The sequence below is a fragment of the Arvicanthis niloticus genome, chromosome 2 (assembly GCF_011762505.2).
Source record: "Arvicanthis niloticus isolate mArvNil1 chromosome 2, mArvNil1.pat.X, whole genome shotgun sequence".
Lineage (NCBI taxonomy): Eukaryota > Metazoa > Chordata > Mammalia > Rodentia > Muridae > Arvicanthis > Arvicanthis niloticus.
This window is the reverse complement of record NC_047659.1, coordinates 123,159,349-123,183,398: the sequence shown is the minus strand read 5'-3', so window position 1 is coordinate 123,183,398 and position 24,050 is coordinate 123,159,349. Positions and strand designations below refer to the sequence as shown.

Here is a 24,050-nt window from a genome sequence, read left to right as displayed (position 1 = left end):
CAGCCCTGTGTCAAGGACCTCACTCTATGTCCAGTGCTATATTTCAGTGTAAATGATACTATTTCAAATCAACAGAAAGTTTGTCAGAAAGCAAAATATCAAACTCTGAAGGGCGACCTCCAGAGGAAATTAAAATAACTGCCTTGAGTATTTCTAGTTTGCATACAAATAGTATAAAAAAATATAGGCACTAATGGGAACTGCATTTTGGTTGGCAGATGACAGAACCAATTCCTATCAATAAAGTAGCACGCGTGTGCCTTCAGACTACAAGCTGTGTCCTCTACCTTGAGACAGACAGCAGAATTTAATTGGATCCAATACTATATCTGAGTCAATTTGTTTCTCAGGTGATCTTTACAGTGGCCAAGACTGCCCAGGTGTAATGCAGCATACCACTAGCCCCAAGCAGAGGCTCCGGACTCCTAGTGTTCTACCTCTTCTATCTCATCTGGCACAATATCTATCCCTATTGCCCCTGGACTCTAATCTTCTATGGATTCTCTTGTATTGACCTGTCTTGTATCTCCCTATAGAAGCCCCAGGATTGTAGGTGGCTTAGTAAGAACTTTGTGAATGTGTATTTCTGGGAAAATACGCTGGGAAAACATTACCCTTCCATACCAAGTGGCACACTATCCTGAATCATTGTTCATGAAACCTGTGTCGATAAAACAGGGATTTATCTGTCTCCACAGAGCCATACCACGCAAGCAAACCACTGTTTTAAAAAAAAAAAAAAAAAAAAAAAAACTATTGCCGGGAGGTGGTGGCGCACGCCTTTAGTCCCAGCACTTGGGAGGCAGAGGCAGGCAGATTTCTGAGTTCGATGCCAGCCTGGTCTACAGAGAGAGTTCCAGGACAGCCAGGACTCCACAGAGAAACCCTGTCTCGAAAAAAAAACGAAAAAAAACCAAAAAAAAAAAAAAAAAAAAAAAAAAAAAAAAAAAAAAAAAAAAACTACTTGTATTTATTCCCTCAGTCTATGTGTTCACACAACCATGTGTTCACACATAGTGCAAGGACAGACTACAACTCTTGTCAGAAAACTGTATGTGTGTCTTACTTACAAAGACATCGAGCCCTCATTGGCTTTTCCCCATGGTTTTGGCAGGAATGCAGCACAGATTTTATTTAAGCCACAAGCTATTTACTGACAGACATTTCCCCAGTTCCAGGGATGTAGTTTCTTCCTCAATACTAAGCAACAGCCATTTGAGGATTAATGGACAGAAATTTGGTAAGGCAAAATGAAGTGATAGGAAAAGCCATAGTTACTATGACAATAGCAAAGTAGTTCCTGAAAACTCCCGGTACCAATGCTTAGCCACAGGGCCTCAGCTCACATCCTCTGCTGAAATCTAATGGGTCAGGGGTTTCAAGAACAAAATCAGATCCAGTTAAAAATGAAGAAATCATGTTACTCTGTCTAATAAATTTCAAGACTAATACACAGGGAACAGACAGAAGACAGAGGCCTCTGGATTAAACCCATGCACAAGGGCAAAGCCAGGGTAAGGCAGGGCTGGGGTAGCCCCAGAAGGAGGGACAGGAGACAGACAACAGTACCTTCCAGATTGCCCTTGTTGTTGGTGACATCAGAAGCCATCCGTTCTGTTGAGGAAAGGGGGACAGATGTGAGATGGGGGGGGGGGTTTGGAGTGTCCCCTGGCTCTCAGCCTGGCACCTCTGTACCCCATAGTGCAATGGTCCTGAGGGCCTGCTGCTCCCAGGTCTGCATCATGCATCTCCAGACCTTTCAGCATCTCCCCTAAATCACCTCGGCTCTCCTCATCCTCCCCTCGGTCCTTCCCACCATAGCTGTTTGTCTTGAGGCGCTTGGGTGGGGTACAGTACTCAGAAGCAGCAGAGTCATTGGTTGTGCGTCTTCGACTTTTGTTCTCTGCAAGGGAAGCAGATGGATTTGAGAGAAGGGTCTAAGAGACAAGGCAGGCCTAGACAAGAGCATGTACTGCCTGGGATCCAGCTGCATCCATAGCAGGGGCCCATGATGGGCACAGAGAACCCCAGTGGGGGGCCCAGAGCAGAAGCCAATACTGTGACATACAGTGATGTCCTCCAATGGCTGACAGGAGCATGGAGCTACTGAGCCTTTGAAATGCCAGGAGGAACAGGATTTCACACTGAGAGTCGGGTCCAAATTGTGGAGTGATGCTACTGACTGGTTCAACTGGATTATTTGAACAATAAACTCTACTTAGTGAATTGTATAATATTAGTTAATATGCATTTAATAATCATGCTAGCTTGTTGGTATCTATTAGCCAATATACACCTCCAGACATTACTTAAAAATTGAAATATTCTAGTTTTCATAAGTGGTAACTTAGAAAGGCTAAAGGTTTTTTCTTAATTTCAGTTATTTCCTTACTAGAAAATTATTAAATTGATTTTTTTTTTTGCTCATTTATGATAGTTCATGCCTTTATTAACAACATTCAGGAATCATAGGCAGTAAGTTCAAGGCCCCCAAACCAAAAGATTTCAAACCAGGGCTACAGTAAAACCCACTTTGAAAAAAAAGTTTTTATATTGGCTCATATTGCAAATTACTATATATATAAATTTTCCAATCACAGGGTTTCTCTGTGTCCCCTTGGCTGCCCTGGAAACTCATGCTGCTGACCAGGAAGGCTGGCTTCAAACTCAGATAGGCTTGCCTCTGCCTCCTGAGTACTGACATTAAAGGCATGCACCACCATAGCATCGGCAGGCAGGAAAATAAAATTATAAGCCCATAAACATCCCTAAGGAAGATACATATAATGGTACTTTATTATACCCAAATCCATCCTGGGCAACATACTGAGGGCCTGTTTCAAGAAGCAGAAACATAGCCCTTGAGATGACTCTGTGGGTAAACATGTTTGCAGCTATGTCTAACATCATGATACCCCATCTCTCAAGCAGTAGGGGCTATACTCCTATACATAGTAGTCTTGTTTTCACATGTCTCCAAACATGGACATACAAAACAGGAATAAAACGCAAAAAAATAAATAAGGACAACAAAACATTTAAGAGCCTTTGACGACAAAGTGATAATTGCCAGTGCTCATGTGTTATTAATATTAAGAAACAAGAAAGAAGACGATAATCCCAAGAGTACAGAAGTCTGGGTGTGCTCCCAAGGTTAGCCTGAGGGTCAGTGGGGGTGGGGTGGGGTGGGGTGGGAGTGCAGGTGAGTGACTCAGATCAGCTTAGCAGATTTGACTCTTCTTCAGTGAGTGGTGGATGCCAAGAAATTACAAGAGAGTGCAAAGAAAACCACTTAAGATGGTGAGGTAATACCGCGTCTCCTGGGTTCTAAGTTCCTACTGCCTGAACGGCGCACCTTCGACTTATTAGCCACTTTGGCAGGAAAACAAAACAAAAACATTATGTTAGATAAAGGGACTGTTGGAGTACATTTTTCATTTCATTATGTTGAATCATGGGTATACAATTCAGAGAGATAAGATAACTGTCAAAATGACAGGTGACCAAATCCATCTATTTTACTTTAAGAGAAACAAGAACACAAAAAGCAAGGCATGAATTTGGGCATGTAGAAAAGATTATTTGAACATGCCCATGGAAGCCACATGTCCAGGGATCCACATTTTAAGTAAGGTCCCCAAGTCTCCATAGGTTTTTAACAGCCCTGGGGTCCACAGGACACAACAGGCCTTGCTTGAATTGGCCCAATGAATGTCCTGGGAGTGGCCATGTGGCTGGGGTTACACCATCTGCAGAGGCATAGGTTCATTCATTCCCACCTGGTTGCTTGTTGTTGGGTTTGAGGCCCTCGATCCCAGTGGGCTTAAAGCCCCCATGGGCCCACTCCAGCATGGGCTTTAGCTGGTCCTCCAGTGAGTCTCCAGGGCTGCTGGGGAAGGTCTTGCCAGCTCGCACCCTGGCTTTCTGCCAAGACACAAATAAAGGCAAACTCTGTGAATAGGAGCAGGTATGTGCCAGGGCCAATCCAGAGATTCACCCTGCATTCCTAACAGTGGTGTCTTTCAGAGCTAGACAGCTGTCCTGGGCTGTGTTATGTGACAGGGGTTCGATTTAAGGGACAGTTAGGGAAGCAACAGAAAGGTACTCAGGTGAGGGAGCCTTTCCTATAGGCACCAGAGATCATCACATTTCTGAAATACATTGACTAACCTAAGCTATTATTTAAAACATAGAAGCAAGGCTCAGGCTGTTCCACTCCCATCTTGTCCAGGAAGACTACCTTTCCTTATGTCTTCTGAAGGGATGAAGCCAAGCATCATTGTTTCAAAGGGCAAAGGTTGGTGGGGCTAGGGTGAGGGGAAGAATCTAATATTTCCAAAGTATAAGTAAATGTCTACAAATGTCTGTAAAAAGCCAGTAGTATGACTATGTGACCACACAAGCCCGTAGTCATCCTGACTTACCTAGCTGACAATATTAACCCATTCATGACTTCCTTCAGACATGTGAAACCCAGTCCAAGTCAGAGCCCTTATTGTCCCCATTTGCTTCCTCGGTATCCCTGCCTCCAAACCAGTCTTGGTAACATCACTAACTTTCCTTTAGTTTCTTCTTCCCTGCCTATAGGCTGAAAACCTAGTCCTCACCCACATCCATGTTACCTCCAGAGTGTGGTACATGGCCTTCCTATAAGAAACCAGCTTATTGAAGGTGGCCAGATTAAAGTGCTGGCTGAACAGCCCCAGAGCCACCAGTTTGTCAGCAGAGATCTAGGAGAGAAAAAAAAAAAAAAAAATGACTGTGATTGACCCACACGTAAGTGCAGTGTGGCGTGGTTCACCCAGACACCATCACACAAGTTACAGAAGCCAATCCTGAAAAAAGGAAAAGCAAAGGCGAGAAGGTGCACAGAGCCGACTTCACAGCCAGAAACTCCAAATGTGGGTAAGATGATCTAGAAGTTTCCTCAGCATCCCGCACAGGTGTGAGTACACGTGCATGAACAAAGTGAGCATCACATTACGTGAGGCTGTCCTAAAACTGCCCTCCATGTACTTGTGTGTTCCTTACTCTCCCTGTGTGTAATAACCATTGACTCTGTCTGACACAGTCACTTCCCACAGTGCACACTTTCAAAGTGTGCTTGAGCTCTTCCTACCCAGTGATTGTTTTCCTTATCCTTATCACTAAGGCAAATAATTGGTGCCAATTCGGGAGATGAGTCATAATGGGATTCATAGTGAATGCAGAGATAAAGTTGGGTGACTCAGGCTGTAGGACACATGGGGTGTCCCTGGATGCAATGCCTGCTATCACACTCAGCTCCAGCTTATACTTCATCTCTGTGGTGTGCCTACCATGCTCCAGTCACCATGAGCAACACAGTGGGTGTTATGTAGGCTTTGGGTAGATTTTGGCCTTTGGCCAGAACCATAACACATTGTATCCCATAATCCTACCATCTCCATGCTTTCCCATGTAGCCATCTGACCCTGGCTAGAGTATGTTATGGCTCACTGGATTAAAGCAATGGACAAATCCTATTGCTCCCTCTGCTGTTAAGACAAGGCAACTGCATGTAATCTCTCAGATCAGACTTATTCCTACCCCAGGGGAATGTAGATTATATATGTCAGGAAAAGTCAGAATAAATACAATTCATAGGAAACAGAACGTAAAATGGAACAAAGTCCTCTAAATGCCATTTCACCCTCAACTGCTTGCTGTATCTCAGGAACCCTTTTCTGTCTGCCAGGAAATGGTGAAGACTGACATTTCTAAGGAAACCGCACAGGAAATCCATTCTACCTGCATCGCTCAAATGCAGACAGCCAGACAATTTTTAGGAGGTAAGCAGTGATTCCTTATATACAGGACTTGGACTAAGATTCCCAACATCCAGGGGCTGGAGAGATGGCTCAGTGGTTAAGAGCACTGACTGCTCTTCCAAAGGTCCTGAGTTCAATTCCCAGCAACCACATGGTGGCTTACAGCCATCTGTAATGGGATCTGATGCCCTCTTTTGGTGTGTCTGAAGACAGACACAGTGTACTCATATACATAATAAATAATTCTTTAAAAAAAAAAAAAAGTTCCCAGCATCCAAATGGTAGCTTATAACAGTCTCTTAAGTCCAAGGGATCTGAAAATCTGAAGTCTTCTCTGGCCTCTCATGCTGTACAAAACTACATCCAAGGAGGCACCCATACTATACTGCTGGGACGGTAGAACTTGCCTAGCACATGTGAGGTACATGGGTTAGACCCACAGTACTTAACAGGCACAAAATAAACTCTCAATTTATGCCCAGAAGACTCTCATTAGAAAGATTCATTTTAAATGGCTAATACTAGTTCAAATTATCTTTTCATGCAGCCTCTATGGCTGTCATAGACTTCCCTCTGTAGAGAAGGCCTGTCTCTGCTGGGATTACAGGGTAGAGTGAGTGTGTGTGTGTGTGTGTGTGTGTGTGTGTGTGTACATGAGACACCTCTCCTAACCACTTCCACATCCCTCCACTGCCTCCTTCCTTTTCAGCAGATTTGTCACAGGCATGGCTGCATACCTTCAGTCCCAACACTGAGTTCTAGGTCAGAGAGTGACACTGTGACCCTGTCTTGAATAAAGAACTCCATCTGATTCTACAGCAAGCTAAAACAAGTAATCCAAGAAGTATTTTTCTTCACTCCAGTAACAGTGCCAAGTTTACTGCAGCCATGGGCAGAAGGCTGACCTTAGAGCCACCTCAAGAGGAGAAGCAAGGCCTGAGGGGCGCCTTGCCCTTAGCTCACCTCAGAAAACTTGCCATCACCAAACCACTGTACCCAGCGCATTCCGGGCATGGCCTGGCGCTTGGCAGTGGCTTTCCAGGACACCACCATGGCAGGCCACCAGGAGAAGCCCTTGATCTTCCCCCACACGAGGTCACCTATTCCAAATTCCTTCTCATCCTGAAAGAATAAAAAGAACTGTAGTTACCAGGGCAGGTGAACCCGGAGAAACTCCACTGACCAAGAGGCAAGAAAAATCCTCGCCATAAAATGTGACGTAGGAATTCATGAAACAGCTCAGTGATACATACAAAAAATGCCAAGGAAACATAAGTTGGTTTTTATGGCAAGTAGGAGTCATCATTTTGGAAGTCTATCCTGTTTTCCATTGCCCCAGGGATTATTAAACTTATGGGAAGTACCTTAACCACTGAGCCAGCTGACCAGCCTGGAAACTAAGTTACGGAAGCAGAAAGAAGCCTGTGCTCACTCTTGAGTACATATTCCTTAGGCAAACATCCTCCCATAAATAACTACAACCTTGCCTCATAAAAAAAGCAATATACGAGGTTACATCAGGAGGTATTCTGAATCAACACAAAATTTTGACATGTCAAGATGTATATACCTTGTAATATATGTGTAGAAAGGCATTAACTGGCAATGTATACCAACAACCAACTGGTTAACTCCAGAGCCTGAATGATAACACTATAACCTGATAAAAACCACAAATACTAAGGAAAATTATGTCTCCATGGTAACTAATCAGATGGTAAACTAGTAGGATATTGCAATAAAGAAAAGCCCTATTAACAGAAATTCCAATAGCATATGTATATTGTCCCAGCATTAGGGAGGTCAAGGATTTGGAGGAAGTCCTTGCTACACACTTTTTTTTTTTGAAGAAAGTATCTATCTCACTATATCTATATCCCCAGCATGAAGCTTCCTATGTAGAACAGGCTTGCCTCTCCTTCCTGTGTTTTATAATTAAATGTACATGGTATGAAATCTTAAAAATCTTTTAGTCACTAAGTGAGTTTTACAGTTTCCTTTTCCCTGTATTTTGGATCTCATGCAAATGTGGGCCAGTATCTCATCTCAGTGGTACCTGGTACTCAGTGCCGTCTCCATCTCTGCTCTCTGCATCCACCTGTGTGGTATCCATGTCCTCCTGATGGCCATCCTGGCTCAGGTCAACCGATGGAGTACTGCTGCTCTTAGGTGTCACATCTTCCGTGAGGTCGATGCTGGCAGGGGATGACCAGGGTGTACTCGCTGCAGACGATGCTCGTCGTCTCCGAGACTACACAGAAGGATAAGATGGAGACCCAATGAAGCAAAGCAGAAAGGGTACACATGTAGTACCCGACAGGTTCTCAGACAAGTAAGAATGAAAAGACAAATCAGCATCCCAGAAGCCAGGATTGCAGGAACTGGCTGGTAGCCATTTGACCGCAAGGCAGAGCAGAGACAGAATAAACAGTATGCATTCAATGACTCTGAAGCTGTGCTCAAAGGGTGGGGTCCATGTGGAAATAGAAGAATGTGCTGGCCCCGTTTGGGTTGCCTCAAGACAGCAGGAAAAGACACAAGACAAAGGAAAATGACACCAGTGGCTTTTGGCTCAAATCCAAGGTGGGCTAGACCTGAGCGCTCGGAAATTCACCTCCTCAAAGTAGCTCAAAGTAGGATGAGTCAGGAGAGAAAGTAAGAAGCCAGCCCCTGGAGAGCAAGAGTGTGTGAAGACAGCACAAGTCATACACACAACAGCGCTGTGGTGAGAGAAGCAGAACTTGCAGTCAGAGGTGGGACCAACCCTGGTGGCTGGGAACTCCACGGGGGTCTCCTGCACATGGTGGCGGCCCTGCCGGCCTCGAGTGATTCTGGGGGAGGCTCTTTGCCTCTCCAGGCTGGAGGTACCGTTGTTATTTCTGGTTCGGATCTGAAAGTAAGAAAGGATAAATACTGGGCCTTAGGTGAAGAGATGCATGGGGTCCAGCAAAGGCTCCCAAAAGAATAAGACCTTTGAAAAGGAGGCCTCAATGCAACCTGAAGTGGAGAAGCTGCTGAATGTAATCTTAGGAATGCATTTAACAAGGGTATCTTGCAGGAGATTATCAGACTGGTCCAGGTCACAACACAGATTTGACCACCTGAACTGGCAGCAGCAGAACCCAATCAACCATATTACTCTCATTGCTACTTCATAACCACAATTTTGCTGTTATGAATCACAATGTAGCTGATATGAAGGATATCTGATATAACCTGTGAAGGATATCACATAACCCTGTGAAAGGTTCTTCAGACCCGCCCCAAAGGGGTTGAGACCCACAGGATGAGAACCATTGCCTTAAACCAAGTATTATTCCACCAAGAAGAACAAGTCTTGATACTGGCTTATTTAAAAAGGCACTGGATGAAAACAGCAGAAAGGCACAATTTTCTCAGCACAGTGTAAACCTGCCTGTTGCTACCATTTATTCAAACCCTATAGAACACTGATGTGTGTGGGGTGTCACCTGCCTGGAATCCCAGCATAGAAACTGGCGCAGGAGACAGCCTGAGACCCAACTTCAGCTCGAAAACACAGCTGAAGTTACTGAAGTTGTCTCTAGTGTGTAAGATGAGGAAAGTACAAATCAACAGAAGGTGACATCATGTGATGCCGTAGCTGCCAGGTTCTCGCTGACCCACTGGGACTTCCCATTTCAGTAGAAATGGAAAGTTTTTAATTTTTAGTTTTAGTTTTAGTTATAGTTTTAGTTTTGTTTTTAGTTCCAACTGATGTTCATTATTTTGTTTGAGAAAATATATGATTAGATTAAATTAGATTAGAAATCAATACACAGACTAGCCTTGTCAATATCTTCTTGAGCCAGGGCATACACTCAGAGAAGAGAACTCACAGAAGGGACAAGAGCCTCACTCAGTCAACCACCCAAAAAATTACAAGCTCACGGTAATCAGAAATGAATCTGTTAACTCCTTCGGATATAGCATGTTGAATATAACATAACAGCAATGATTGGGTGTGGTGGCCCATGTTTTTAATTCCAGGAACTGGAGAGGCAAAAGCAGGGGGATCTCCAAGTTGCAGGCCAGGTCAGTCAACAGAATGAGTTCCATCACAGCTAGGGGCTACACACAGAAACCCTGTCTCAAAAACCACCAAACAAACGCTAACAGGCATGCTAAGCAATGACTTAGCTTAGCAGATACCTCCAAAGTTCAAATCACTTGAGAGCTGTGTAGAGAACATGGAAGCTCTAGGTTTGAGCCCTAACCCACATAAAGCCAGGTGTGATGGTGCTTGTCCCCAGTGCAGCAAGAAGTAGGTCACATTTACACAGGTGAGTTAAGGTCGTCTGTCACAGTGCAACACTAACCCTCCTGCCTCAATCTCGTAGGTACTAGTGTTCCAGGATTTCCACACACCCAGGCTTAAAGCTCCTCCCCTGCCACCAGCAGGAATGTGACCTTAGACCTGGTCACCAGGTGAACTTGAAAACACTGGTCATCAATCCAGTTGCCTGGTGTTTTAGCAGAATAGGTAATGAATATGAAGTCTTCCTCAAAGGGATTGTAGTCAGAAAATGTTGCCGATATCCAAATTTAAGTGGTTTTTGTTGATCGCGGTGTCTGGTTCAGTGAGTGTCAGGCAGCTGTGGCTCCAGTGCTCTCTGCCCTATCAAATGTCATTTTACTCAGGTTATAATCTGAATTACCCTGTAGTAGCTGAAGGACATTAACACTTAACACCAAGGGGCTCATTGTGTTAACAGACTTGCCAAAGCCTGCCAATCCTGAGTTTGGTCCCTGGAATCTACATGCTGCAAAGTGAAAACCTAGCTTTCCTAAGTTGTCCACTGACTTATATAACACACAGAAGACCAAATGTGTCAGAAAAAAAAAATTCTGATTAAGCAATGTCTAAGCCTCATTTTTTATGCAGGCCCAAGGATGGTTGAGAGGGGCCTGAGCTCATCATGTGGGACTTACGGCTGGGCTTTCAAAGGATGTCCTGGTGTCCTTGGTCTCACGGGTGAGCTTTGGCATTAGAATATCAGAGCCATCCCCATCATCCACCTCACCATCTCCATCTTCTGTCAAGTCCTAGGGAAAGGTCATGGGACAAAAGCATCATTATATTGATAAAGTCCCCAAAATACATCCTATAATCACCTAGTTTTTCTCTAGTGGAATTTCACCTCTGCAAATCACATGTGGATTAAAAAAATCATCTCCAGGCCACCAGCATGTTATGGAAATGAGACTACTGCTGCCTCTAGACAGTCTCTCTCTCAACTTATTCAGAACACATGTGGGAGGACCTGAGCCAAGAGGTTGGTGGAAGCCAGCCTGGTTTACAGTGACAACGGAGACAGTCAGGACACTGTCTCAAAGAAACAACTCAAATGCCAAATGCCAAAGACATCATGGCTGAGGTAAGCTCATTCCAGGAATGATTCAGTTTTGCTCCATTAATATACTGAGGGCAGATATACAGGAAGGACTAAAACAGACCTTCACAGTGCAGTAAAGAATTCCATTTGTCTTGTTTTTCATGCAATCAAAGCTGAGAGAAAAGCCCAGAGCCACACGAAGAGATAGAGACAGTACCTGCGTGTAATTCAGAAGGCTGGAGACCTCCCTCTTAGACAGCCGTGAGCTTGACCTGCGGCCTGCAAGGAAGAGTTGGGAGTGCACATTTGGGGGTAGGACAGTGGTCACCAGCCTGGAGAGTGGCCTCAGCTGACCCCAACCCAGTCATTTTAGGAAGGCAGTATCTGTCATATCCACGAACTTACAGTGTAAAGGGGCACAGGGCCTGGCTTATGCCTTTGTCTCCATAAGCTGGGTATTAATATTTTAGGGCAGAAAAGAAATCCCTTTCCTTCAGTTTCAAATGTTCCCATATGGGGAAAGTTGCTCTTGGGGTCAACAGGAAAAGTGGGCCACTTTTATCCATTTCAGAAGGTCCTAAGGGACTCTAAATGTCAAGGACAAGAAGGGGACTCCAAACCAGTGACAGAGGAATTTCAGGTGGTCTTGGAACTGCTAAGAGGAAGAGGCCAGTAGGCGGAATCTCCTGATCACCGGGAAGCCCACATAAGCTCAGGAGAAGCAAGGAGGCAGACTCTGAGACCTGTCATGGAACCTGCCATGCCTGACACCCACCTCTGGTCTCTGGTGTGCAGACTGGCTCTGTGCAGATTGCCTCCAAGACTGGGGGTGAGGGAGCATCCTTCGTGTCTGAGGACTGATCACTACATGTACCATTAATGACGATACAATCCTCATACCCGCTGGCACCTTCTTCTTCATTCAGATGTCTGCTGTCTCCCTTCATTGTTTCCTGTGGGGAAAGGTCAAGGTAAGTAGGAGATAGATGGGGCACATTGCAAGGTTCACACCACAGGTTCTCTATTCTCTGCCCAAGAGACCCAGTCTCAGGCTTACATTATGTCCGTGATCCCAAGACTCCTCCCAAACAGCCTGTCTGCTCACCAAGTAAAAAGTAAAGTAAAAAGTAAAAGTAAGTATCTTTTAAAATAATAAAACTATAAGTGAGTCTAGGATCTCTATTTGAGAAAAAGGCTTTTATGACCCCAGGAAATGGGGTTCACTCTGTCCAAGAATTCCTAGGCAGCTCAGTCTGGCCTTGAACATCTAGCAGTCAGCCTCAGAACAAGAGACTGGAGGCATGCTTGTGTGAGCCATGTTCCTTCACCTGCTGTGTATCTACTTTTGACATTGAAGTATGTTAGCTACAAATCTCAGGTGTGATAACTGCATAATCAAGTCATACATGTACGTGTGTGCACTTGCGCGCACACACACAAATCTCAGACATAGCTGGGTGTAGAAGCACATGCCTTTAATCATAGCATTCAGAAGGCAGAGGGGCATGCAGAGGGGCATGCCTAGTGAGTTTGAGGTTAGCCTGGTCTACAAAGTGACTTCCAGGACAGCCAGGGCTACACAGACAAAACTCTGTCTCAAATATAAAATCCCAAGTGTGGGAACTACATAATCAAGTCATACAATCACAGACAATCTGTTCCTGTTTGGTTGGTTGGTTTGTTTGTTTGTTTGTTTGTTTTTCTTTTTTTTTCAGACAGGGTCTCTATGTAGCCCTGGCTGACCTGAAACTCTATCGACCAGTCTGGCTTCAGATCCAGAATCTGCATGCTTCTTCCTCCTGAGTGCTGGAATTAAAGGTTCACATACCATTGGTATCAGATCACACCAGGCCTAGAATTTCACCCCCTCTCACACTCACTCACCACACACACTTGTGTTCTGGAACTCGGCTGAGAGAGTGGCTGACCATTGGTTTCCAGTCTCCTCTTTGCTCCTGTTTAAAGCACTCACCAGGTATCTCCCCAGTGAACTTTCTAGAAGCAGCACCAGGTGTTGCTCTAATACAAGACAGGCTTAGCATGGGGGGGGGGGGAGGGCACTGTGTAGCTCAGTGTGAACAGGCTCTGTGGCACCCACAGGAGTATTTGAAATTTATTCATGGGCCTAGACTGTATCCTTTATACCTGCCCAAGCATGAACACTTGGCAAACAGAGCATGTGGACCTCTCGTTCCATCTATAGGCCAGAGCCAGCACCTTGCACTGGATACACAGGCATTAACTACAGTCTCAGGCTAAAGCTAACTAACCTGCCCCGCCAGTGTTTTAAACTCCATCAAAATCTCTGGCTAAGTAGATTAACTAATCTGTGCATTACAGAATCACAGACCGCCAATGGGACTTTTGGGCCAACATGGTCCACAGTCCCAAGCTTCATGACTTTAACACAAGGACTCTCTTCTCCTCTCCAGACAGGGGAAGTGTCTGATCAAGTCCCATCAGCCAGACACCTTGACTTGGTAGAACAAACTAGTTAACTGTGGCCAGTTCCTGAGGATTCATTCAGGAAAGCTGCTGGGCTGTGTTCAGAAGAGCATTTTCCCTCAGACACAATCAGCGCCACCTGGCACAAGTGGGAGGCTGAACCCTAGTGGCTTCACTTGAGGTTCACTCCTGCAAGGCGCACTTTGAGGAGGAGGAGGCATGGAGTCAAGAGCTGGAGTCAGAGACCTAAAACAAGGACATGCATGACCTCTCATCCAGGGTCAGTGGTGGGTTTTCTCACACAGCTTTGGACTTCAGTCCCTCAGACAGGCCCTATCTGGGTCAGCCAGAAGCCAGACAGGTGTGTGCCCTCTTTCTACACAGGAGGTCCAAGTGGACCTGCTGCCCAGCACTGACAATGATTAACTACCCTGGACCTTCCCCCAGGGTATTAGCAGTGCCTAGTGAGCCAGTGTCTGAAAAGTGGGCAGCATGCCTTCCCAAAGCACCTCAGCATCCCACAAACCCACCTGGACCCACAGGCAGGTAGGGTGTGGAAATGAACCCTACCATCCTGGTCCATTACCTGGGTGCCTAGGGATGGACTTCATGGGGATAAACACTGGGGCTGTAGGGATGCCTCAGTTGTTAAGAGCAGTTTCCTGAAAGAGGGCCTGGCTTGAGGTTCACAACCCCCACAAAGTGGCTTACAACTACCACAGATCTGACTCCTAGCCTCCTCAAATACCAGGCAAGATCATAGTGTACAGATTATTGGTCTACGTAGTAAGTTCCAAGCCATCCAGGGTTCTAAGTTAGACCTTGTCTAAAATAAACAAGGGTTGAGGGAGGGGAATGTGTCAGACTGGGTATAGAACTTGGAGAAAGAGAACATAACATGCCTGGCATTTGTAGAGCCTAACTAATGACACCAAAACTCAGCTCACCACCAGGGATTGGTATGTGATGCCAAATTACAAATCTCTTCCCAAGTACCTCATTTTGGCTTCAGGCTAAATTTTGGCTTCCAGTTCAACATTAGTACTTACTGAGTAACATGGCCCCTACCAGGAGCCAACTGTTCTTATCTACTGAGATTTTCCAGTAGGAATGCTAAACTGGCTGTTCCTTCCCAGGAGGTCTTACCTTTGCAAGGGATTTTTCCAGTGTGACTGACACACTGTGTCAAACTGAACACAGATATTGTTCTCTGCTCTCTGCTCTCTGCTCTCTGTAGCCTGAACAGCACAAACACACATCTCCTAGGAAACCATACAGGAGGAGTTAATGACCCTGCCAATTCTAATGCCCAGGCAGTCCAGAGGGCACAGGCTTACTGATGATGTTTCCAGAGACAAGCAGACAGACCCTTAAATGCTATTAAGGATTCATCAGCCACTCCAGGTCTCAGGGGCACTCCATGGCATGAAGTATATGATCTACTGTTGTATTTACCTTCCAAGAGGTGGCTGCCTCAGGAGCAAAGGTAATATCTGACCCTTTCCCAGAGACTGGGCATCTGTACAGGAACCAGGTCAGAGGAGATCAAATGCAACGTGGCAGACGAGGGGTAAATGACACAGCCAATTAGACTCAAGAGGGGGCCCAGAAACTCCTTCCAACCCCAGCAATGAAGCTTAGAGCTGATTGATGCCATCCATCCACCTCTGTCAGGCTGGCTAGCAGAAAGCTATTCCACAGCATCCTGTAACCTCCCTGGCAGGAAGGGAGGGTGTTAAGGACATGAATGGGGAGCAAATGGAAGTCTGTGCCTCACCTCCAGCCTCAGGACAAGACAAAGAGAAAGATTCTCACCTGCTCCATTCAAAGTGTCTTCCCCAACCTGTTCCATAGGAGCAGCTGTGATCAGGTGTGCTGGGAATATTTCCCTTGTGCCTCACAGTGAAACACAGCAGACAGGCTACTTTCTACAGGACACACTATGGCTCAGAGGAAGCAGAGCCTTGTCAGGTTCACAACATTACAAGTCAGAGACTTGGGATACTACAGGTCTGGGACAGAGGTATTAAGTTAAAAGGACAGAGAGATGGCTCATCACATAAAGAAGCCACCAAGCCTGACAATGTGAGTTTAATCCCCAGGAACACAAGAACAAACTACCTCAAGTTGTCCTGACTGTCACAAGACTGTCACAGAATAGGTACATGGGTTTGTGTGCATTCAGCACACTGTTTTGGTTTGGGGTTTGTTTAGTTTTTTGAGCCTGGTACCAGGCTGGCCTTGAACAGTCTGTCTCTTGAGTGCTAGGATTAAAGGTGTATACCATCATGTTACCCAAAACCTCAAAACAGCCATGCTACCTTCTTGTCTCAGAAGAAAATTCTTCTAAGTTTAAAAAAAAAAAAAAAAAAAAAAAAATCACATCAAGATTCACCTTGCACACCAGCATGTCACCTGTGATACAAGTGGCCACTGATGGACATGGAGTTTGAACAGGTTAAAAAAAAAAATCTAGCCCAGAGTGTGGCTTTCTTATCCTGCTACACACCCTCCCTCACTCTGGAGACTAAAGCCAAGATTTTGAGGCCAGCCTAGGCTACAAAACAAGTACCAGCCTACCCAGATCTACTGGGCGAGACTCCATTTCAATAATCTTTAAGTAAAATCTTACTTTTATTTTCTGTATGAAGTCCTTTCTTTGTCTGCATGTATACTGTGTGTTTGTGTGAGTGAGTGTATGAGTGTGTGTGTGTGTGTGTGTGTGTGTGTGTGTGTGTGTGTCTACTACCTGCAGACGCCAAAAGAGGGCATGAGATCCCCTGGAACTGAAATTATAGAGTTGTATGTAGCCATGTGGTTGCTGGGAATCCACCACTTGGGTCCTCTCATAGAACAGCCAGTACTCTTAATGCTCAGATGCTGAGCCATCTCTCCAGGACATCTTATCAAATCTTTAAAAAAAAAAAAATCAAATACATAAGTGCATGAGTGGTCCAGTCATAGCAAAATCTGCAAACAAATGGCTGTTTGTAATAGACTCAGGAAAGAAGAGATTTCTACACAGCCACTAAGGAGCACTACTGAAGGGCAGGTGAGGACAGCTCCTGCTGGAAGGGCCATGTTAACAGAGAAACCTGCACATGGGGCTGGAGAGATGGCTCAGAGGTTTAAGACTGCTCTTCCAGAGGTCCTGAGTTCAATTCCCAGCAACCACATGGTGGCTCACAACCAATCTGTAATGGGGTCTGATGCCCTCTTCTGGTGCTGGTCTGAAGACAGCCGGTCTGAAGACAGCTACAGTGCACTCATATACAAAAAAATTAAAGTATTAAGGAAGGTGTAATTGTAATAATCAGAGAACAGAGGCAGACTAGTCTAGCAAGGACAAATTCAGGCACCTGAACTACACTGTTGCAGGTCCCTCTTTGCAACCATCTCTCACCAGGTCCCTGGACTCAGTGCTTCAGCTACATGAAGCTCAGAAGTCAATGCCCACCCAGTGTTGCAGCTGACAAATCCATACAACCCATGCATGGAGCCTGAATACCAGGAAGCACTGTTGGTAATGTCGCCACAAGTTGGTCTCATAGGCCCAGCCCTGGCCAGAGCACACATACCACTGGAGGCAAATGTGGCTGCATATCATGGGATTACTCCAGAAGATTAGCTACTCCTCTGTCTCCCACGTGTCCTTCCTCAGCTCTGTTGTTGACATCCACACAGGCTGAGCCTTGGACAGGAACACAAGGGATTTTATGTGCATCCAGAGGAGGCAAAAACAGGAGCTCAGGAACTCTTACCCCACATCTCAAGCACTGAAGAGTTCAATGGTCAGAGAAAAAAAAAAAATCAAATAGATTCAGTAACAGAAACCTAGGAAATAAATGCAATTCTGTTTGCTGTCCCAACACACTTGCTTTTATTTATTCCTTTGAGAGGGCAATGCCAAGTAAAGATCAAACCCAACTAGGCCCTCGTGCATACCTCATGCACCCTTACCCTTCCAGGTGCTGCTGGTTACCAGTAAGGCCTACTGAAAACCAGTCACACTCAAAAATGTAAGCATTAAATGTTGAGCTGGACAGAAACACACCCTTGAATCCCAGCTCTCAGGTAAAGCAGAACTGGCACGAGCCTATCTTCAGCAAGACTCTCACCTAGAACACCCCAGTGAGACTGTATAGGTCAGAGGCTGTGGACTTGCAAAGCATCAAGAGGGAGGGTCCTGCTGGATTCAATACCCAGCAACAGCAAAAACAAGCAAGACAATGTGGTCCATGCCCATGAGCCAAGCACAAAGCACTGAAGCAAAATGATGGCCTAAGTTTAAGGCCAGGCTATGCTACATGCCATGCCACATGCCATAACAAACGTCAGTCTAGCCAGGTATATGCAGCAAGACTCTCAAAAAGCAAACAAAAGAGAAAATGTATTGTTTCATGTGCGCACAGTACAATGGATCAAACCCAGGGCCTCATGCTGGCCGAGGAAGTGTTCCACTACTGAACTACATCCTCATTTGACTCCCCGGGGTCCTCTTCTATTACCAAACTTTAGCATCTCCACCAATTAGCCAGTAATAAGTTCCTTAAAAATGAGCCTCCCAGGGCTGGAGAGATGGCTCAGGGGTTAAGATTAAGAGCACAGACTGCTCCTCCAGAGGTCCTGAGTTCAATTCTCACCAACTACATGGTGGCTCACAACCATCTGTAATGGGATCCGATGCCTTCTAGTGTGTCTGAAGACAGTGTATTCATAGACATAAAATAAACAAATATTTTTTAAAATGTTAGGTGATCAAAAAAGAGCCTCCTTTGTTCATTTTATAGATCAACCACCATGGGAGGCTCCGGACATGACTTTATAACTCGAATGTCAATCCTGGGTCCTACTGCGGCTACTTCAGCATCTTACTAACTAGCCTGCAGACACTAGATCTTAGGGCTTTCCTCAACTAATTGAGAAGGAGCAATCCATCAGTTCACTAATCTAAAACTCTCCTGGATCCCATGTGATCCTTCTAGCCACCGGTGTGTTGAGGGTGCATCGTGCCCACTTCTCAGCTAGGAGGGAGCCTCAGAAAACTAACTCAACAAAGCACCCAATGTGCCTGTCAGCCAGAAACACACTTCAATATCTGCACTGGACATCTATCCTACAGAGCAATCCATCCTGAGATGGTGGAAAATGTTAAAGTGTAAATGTCCCCTATTAAAAGCTAGTCACACTAATCAAACTGACTTGATCTCCCAGAGCCTCACCCCACCACCTATAAAGGGGTCCCTATAAGGGGCGCACACACTCGAACACACACGCATGCATGCATGCACGAACGTGCGCACACACACACAGTCATACTTTGGAAAAGGACATGAGGAACATTTAGACACGGCCTGAGGGAAGCAATGGAGGGAGATTAGTCAGGAGAGGTAGAAACAGGCCAGGCAGGCCAGACCACCCAACAGAATACAGCTGAGGCCAGGCCTGGTGATGCATGCCAGTACTTGGGAGCAAAAGGAACAATGTCATGTTTAAAACACCTTATGCAACATAGAAAGTCCTATTTCTTAAGAAAAAAAAAAAGAAACACATTCCAGGAAACTTCAGATTTAGCAAGTGCTATCTTGGAAGTGGTATCCAGAACTACGGGTGACACTGACATGGAAGTTGGTTTGGGACAAAGGAATGCCAAGGGACATTTCTCTGGATGGAGTACTTGTCCAAATGTCCACTGCAACCGGGTGCCTTGGGCTGCAATAATGAAGGGTGACAGGCGTCTCTGGGTCAGAGGCACCACATGGCTGGAGGAAGGGCAGGCAGGGAAGCGGCCTTCCCAGCCCCACCTCCCTTCCTCCACCCTCAGCCCCCTGCAGCTCCCAGATCCTCTTCTCCCCTCCCCCAACCTTTGTAGGGGTAAGGGTTTGGCCTATGGCTTTAAGAAGGATGTGGCTGGCCCCAGCCGCCTCACCAGCCCCTTTGTCTCAGCTCTCTCCACCCCAACAGGAAAGGTAAAAGATTTTGCTTAGCTTGTCAATTACACCTTTAGCAATCCTCAAAATTGGAGCGGGAAGGAGCACATAAAAAAAGTGGCCAGAAACCATAAACAACACTGCCCTTTTCCAACAGGGAACAAAGGGGCAGGGGATGGAGATGGCCCTGCAGGTAAACCCAAGGCTGAAGTCTTTAGTTTGATCTCCAGACCCACATGGTAGACTGCTGCCTGCCACATGTTTTCCTCTGACCTTCACAATGGTGCCTCGTTCATGTACACACATACAGAATAAAATATAAATTTTTTTAAAAGGAAACAAAGACAGCCCTTCCTGCCAACTCCCCAGTCACAGACAATGATGGTTTAGAAATGCTTCCATAGCTGAGAATGAAACAGAGCACCTCAGGAAGGCAGGAAAAGGAGGGGCCGGCAGAGGTGACTTTCCACTCCACTCGGCACAGCATACCTCAACATTCCTGTATTGAGGCCTACTCCAGGTACCATTGAGTGCTTATCCCCACCACCTTGAAGATGGAGGGTTGAAGACCTTCATCCCTTAATCTTTGTGAACTGCTTCTATTGTACATACCTAACAACTAAGGCACAGAGACAGAACTGTAATTGTTTTTGCAATAATAGGATCTAAGCACAAATCCAAGACAGTGATTGCCTGAGAAGGGCATCCTGGTTCCAACCATGTGCTGAGCGATAATGAGGCCAACCACACAGTAAAGATAGTGCTTGCTGCATTACCAACCCTACAAAAGTTTACCTCGAAGCTGGAAGGTGTAACCCAGTGGCGGTCAGTGGCTTACCTGAAATAAGTAAGGCCCTAGATTTGGTCCCAAGGCACTACAGGTGGAGGAGGGGTGACTCCCGAGTCTGGAAAGGTATACCTGAGGTTTCCAAGTTCTGGCACACAAGCCTCAGCAGGCCTGGTGGACAGAGGAAAGTCGGTGAGTTCCACCAATTCACCAAAACCCACAAAATCCACAAGCCAGGAAACACTCTGAGGCCTTAATTCATTTTAATTCATATCCCTCAAGAGTCCAAAGCAGGAATCAAAGGGATTCTGTGCCTCAGGGATGGATGCAGCGGGTGGCAGGCTGGAGTCAGAGGCATGGAGAGCACAGACAGGACTGCTGCCACAGGTGAGACTGTTGCAAGAAACGCTTCCCCTCTGCACAATCCAACCTTGGGGACGCAGTAGGTCTCCCCTTTGATTGCACCCTCTAGCCTGGACGGACTCTACAGGTATCCCTAAGCAATCCCTGATGCAGGGACGATTGACCGCTAGGAAGTAGAGGCAGAGGGTTGTTTTATAACTAAGGACTCAGTGTATGGACTGAGGGGCCACCTCATCCCGGAAGAAGGCTAAGATTGGAAAGTGAGCCCCTAGGGCAGCCGGCATGGTGAGGAACCGCCCCCAGCTGGCTCCTCCCCGGCCAGGTGTGCTTAGCCAGCCACTCCCAGCAGCCGGCTGCGCCGGAGTTCCAGTGACTCCCGAGGACCCCGGGGACTACGCCCATCTCGCATCCCCGCTTGTCGGTACCCAGAGCGCTATCCCCAACCTGGAAGTGCGAGGTTCCAAGTCAGAACGAATCCACATCCACCGCCACATTGACGAGACAACTTTTCCCTCTACATCCCAGCCATTCCTCCCCGAAGCGGCTCTGGGTAAGAAGCGGGCTAGGTAAGGACACTAGGTCCTGAGGACAGCCACCTCTCGGGCCCCAATCCGCTCCCAAGTGCTCTCAACTCTACACTCCAGAAAAGCTGCAGGTCTCCTTCCCTCAACTCTTCAGAGTGGCGGAGTGCAGCGGGGACTTCACCTCCTCTGTCCCCGTGCCCGGTCCCGGGTCCCCGTCCCGCTAAGCGCCACGCGCCCCGTTCTCCCCGACCCCCGCAAAGATCCAGGCGCCGCCAGGGGACCTGTCGCCCCGCCACCCACACAGCCCCAACCACCAGGTCCCAGTCCCCGAGGGGCGCGTGGCGCTCACCTGTCGCGAGGCTGGCTGTGGCGCGGCGCCGCGGTCGCGCCGCGGGTCGTGGCCGGCGGGCGGCGCGGGGTGCCGGGCTCGCGAATCTCCGGCGCCGATCGCCGCGCTACGTTTACTTGGGCCGCTTAACCCTCGCTCTGCCGGCCAGGAGCGCCGGAGCGCTCGCCCGCGAGCCAGTGGGCCACCCGGGCTGGTCCGGGGCGCTCAGGCGAGATCGTCCACGCGGGCTGCGGCTGCGAGCCGAGGGGCGGCGACGAGAAAGCTACGGGCCGGGCGCGCACGGGAGTGGGTGGGGAGGGGGCGGCGCCGCTGCCCTTGTAGCCCCGGCCCGGCCCTCGCCCCGCCCCCGCCCGGGGGGCGCCCCCGCCGCAGCCACTCACCGGCCGGCCGGGCCAAGAGGACGGGCGAGGGAGATTTGAAATCCCTCCCGAGCTTCCTCGCCCCGCCTCCTCGGGAGCCGCTCCTGGGCCCCCTATGCCTGGCGGATCACCCTCCCGGATGACCCGAGCCCAAGGATAGCGCCCAGCCCTCTCCACCTGAGACTTCCCCCCACTCCTGTCCCCCAACCCAGACCAGATGCACACACACACACACACACACGCAAGCACACACTCTCAGGTCTGAATGAGCGGCCCAGAGAGGGAAGAGTTCCTGCTGGAGTCACACAGCAACCCTGCATCGGCTTTCGACCATCCCTCTGCTGCAAGACTGGCTAGGGCGCTGTGGTGGCCCTGCAGGTCACCCGCTGGGGACCCTGTACTGCTTCCTGCTTTCACCCAGCTTGGCCTTTGTCAGCCATCTTGAGGGGAAAGGAGGCCTTGGAGGAAGAAAAGCATACATGTTCCCCCAACTACCTGGGTTCCCCGTGCCAGCTTGGGAGGAGCCCTACTCTGCAGCTAGGGCTGCCTCTGCCATAAGGCCCACGCTGAGCCATTGGGGAAACACAAATACTTATGATAGGCACCTGGCGTTTATGTTTATTTCATTTGTTTGCCTGCTTGTCTGTCTCCATACATTAGATGGTGAACGCTAAAGTAGATACTAAATAAATATATGTTAAAAGAATAAACAAATCGAATGACTGCAAAGCCTAACTACAAGGCCGAGCACGTGCAGCCTCGGCTTTCACGAATCTTATTTTGTTGGCTCCCTGACTTCACTCCAACCTCTCCTCCTACACAACAAGCACTGTCCTTCTGAGGAAAGCTTTGGCCTCTTTCCTCCTCTCAAACTTTGTTTCCCCAGATCTGTCACAGGAAGAAGCTTTCTTATCACCACACAGAACAATCTTCGAATCCTTCTAGTTCTGGTGTTCCTATAACACTGAAACCCATCTGAGATTGTTTTGTATAGTCTTGTCTGCATGTCCTTTCGGGGCAGAGGTGGCTTCCATCTAAAACTGGAATATCTCTCTCTCTCTCTCTCTCTCTCTCTCAGCACCGGTCCATAGGGGGGCTAGTATCAAAAGGAACTAACCCAACCCAAGCTAGTTGAATGAATCTCCACAGGTTTCCTGCACACAGCTTCCTCCTGCACCTCTTCCTGGTTAGTGAGTTCTAAGTGAGCAAATGGTGACTACTTTGGGAAATTTGTCTCACTTTCTGGGCCCTTTTCCACTTAAAAAAGAATAGACCTGCCAAAAGACAAAAAGGGAGAAAGCACAGCCCAACCTGCACCTGGCCCCCTGGGGAAGGGGAACAGCAGGAACATCTTGACTATCTCTGAAATGTGTCCAGAAGTAGGTTCAGAAAGCAGATGCCTTAAAAGAGTCTGGATGAGCAGGTGGAAAGACTGTAACTATCAAGAGAATCAGGGCATGGTGGAGCCTACCAGGAATCCCAGCACTTGGAGGTTAAGGAATTTAAGGCCAACCTCAGCTACAGAACAAGTTCCAGACCAGACTGGGATGCTGCTGTGTGAGACACTGTCTAAATCCCCCTTTCCCACACACAGAAAAAAAAAAACACAAAAGTTTAGGAAAATGGGAGTAAGAAAACTACAGACAGAACTGGACAGATGGCTCAGTGGTTAAGAGCACTGGCTGATCTTCCAGAGAAACAGGGGTCAATTCCCAGCACCCACATGGCAGCTCACAACTGTATGTAACTCCAATTCCAGGAGACCAGACACCCTCTTCTGGCTTCCACAAGATGCTAAACACCCATACATACAAAATAATAAACTTATTTTAAAAATAAAGAAAGCTACCTCCAGGGAGGTGTGATGGTGCATACCTCTAATCCCAGCACTTCAGAGGCAGAGACAGGAGGATCTCTGGCCAGCCTGGTCTCCATTGCAAGTCAGGTCAGCCAGGGTCATGCAATGAGACCTTGTTGAAAGAAAGAAAGTAATCTTCAGAGAGCACAAAAGAGTTTGGCCATAATGGGAACTTGCGTGAGCCACAAGACTGCCCCTTAAAAAGGCAGGCAAAGATCACCAACCTGAGTTTTGGAAGAGCGAAGCAAAGGCCTGGTGGAAGAGGGAGGCATTTATATAACATGACTTTGGC

The 24,050-nt window shown here is 47.2% G+C and overlaps 1 protein-coding gene across 12 annotated transcripts in view; it reads right to left on the bottom strand.

The window, feature by feature from the left end:
• The window catches only part of Dnmt3b (DNA methyltransferase 3 beta), a 34,849-nt gene extending 13,019 nt beyond the window's left edge, over positions 1-21,830 (bottom strand). For 2 of the 12 annotated variants that reach the window (XM_076930025.1, XM_076930026.1), the window contains exons 1-13: positions 21,542-21,827; positions 20,357-20,476; positions 11,919-12,096; positions 11,361-11,422; positions 10,740-10,853; positions 8,554-8,679; positions 7,846-8,040; positions 6,753-6,911; positions 4,623-4,730; positions 3,780-3,924; positions 3,313-3,372; positions 1,781-1,903; positions 1,570-1,614 (exon numbers count right to left, since the gene is read on the bottom strand). In XM_076930025.1, the coding sequence (XP_076786140.1) occupies positions 1,570-1,614; positions 1,781-1,903; positions 3,313-3,372; positions 3,780-3,924; positions 4,623-4,730; positions 6,753-6,911; positions 7,846-8,040; positions 8,554-8,679; positions 10,740-10,853; positions 11,361-11,422; positions 11,919-12,090 (1,309 nt within the window). In that variant the 5' untranslated portion in view covers positions 12,091-12,096; positions 20,357-20,476; positions 21,542-21,827. Of the gene's footprint in view, positions 1-1,569; positions 1,615-1,780; positions 1,904-3,312; positions 3,373-3,779; positions 3,925-4,622; positions 4,731-6,752; positions 6,912-7,845; positions 8,041-8,553; positions 8,680-10,739; positions 10,854-11,360; positions 11,423-11,918; positions 12,097-20,356; positions 20,477-21,541 lie in introns of all 12 variants that reach the window. The other 10 variants (XM_076930022.1, XM_076930020.1, XM_076930030.1 and 7 more) reach the window with 10 other exon arrangements.
• Positions 21,831-24,050: the final 2,220 nt, after the last annotated feature.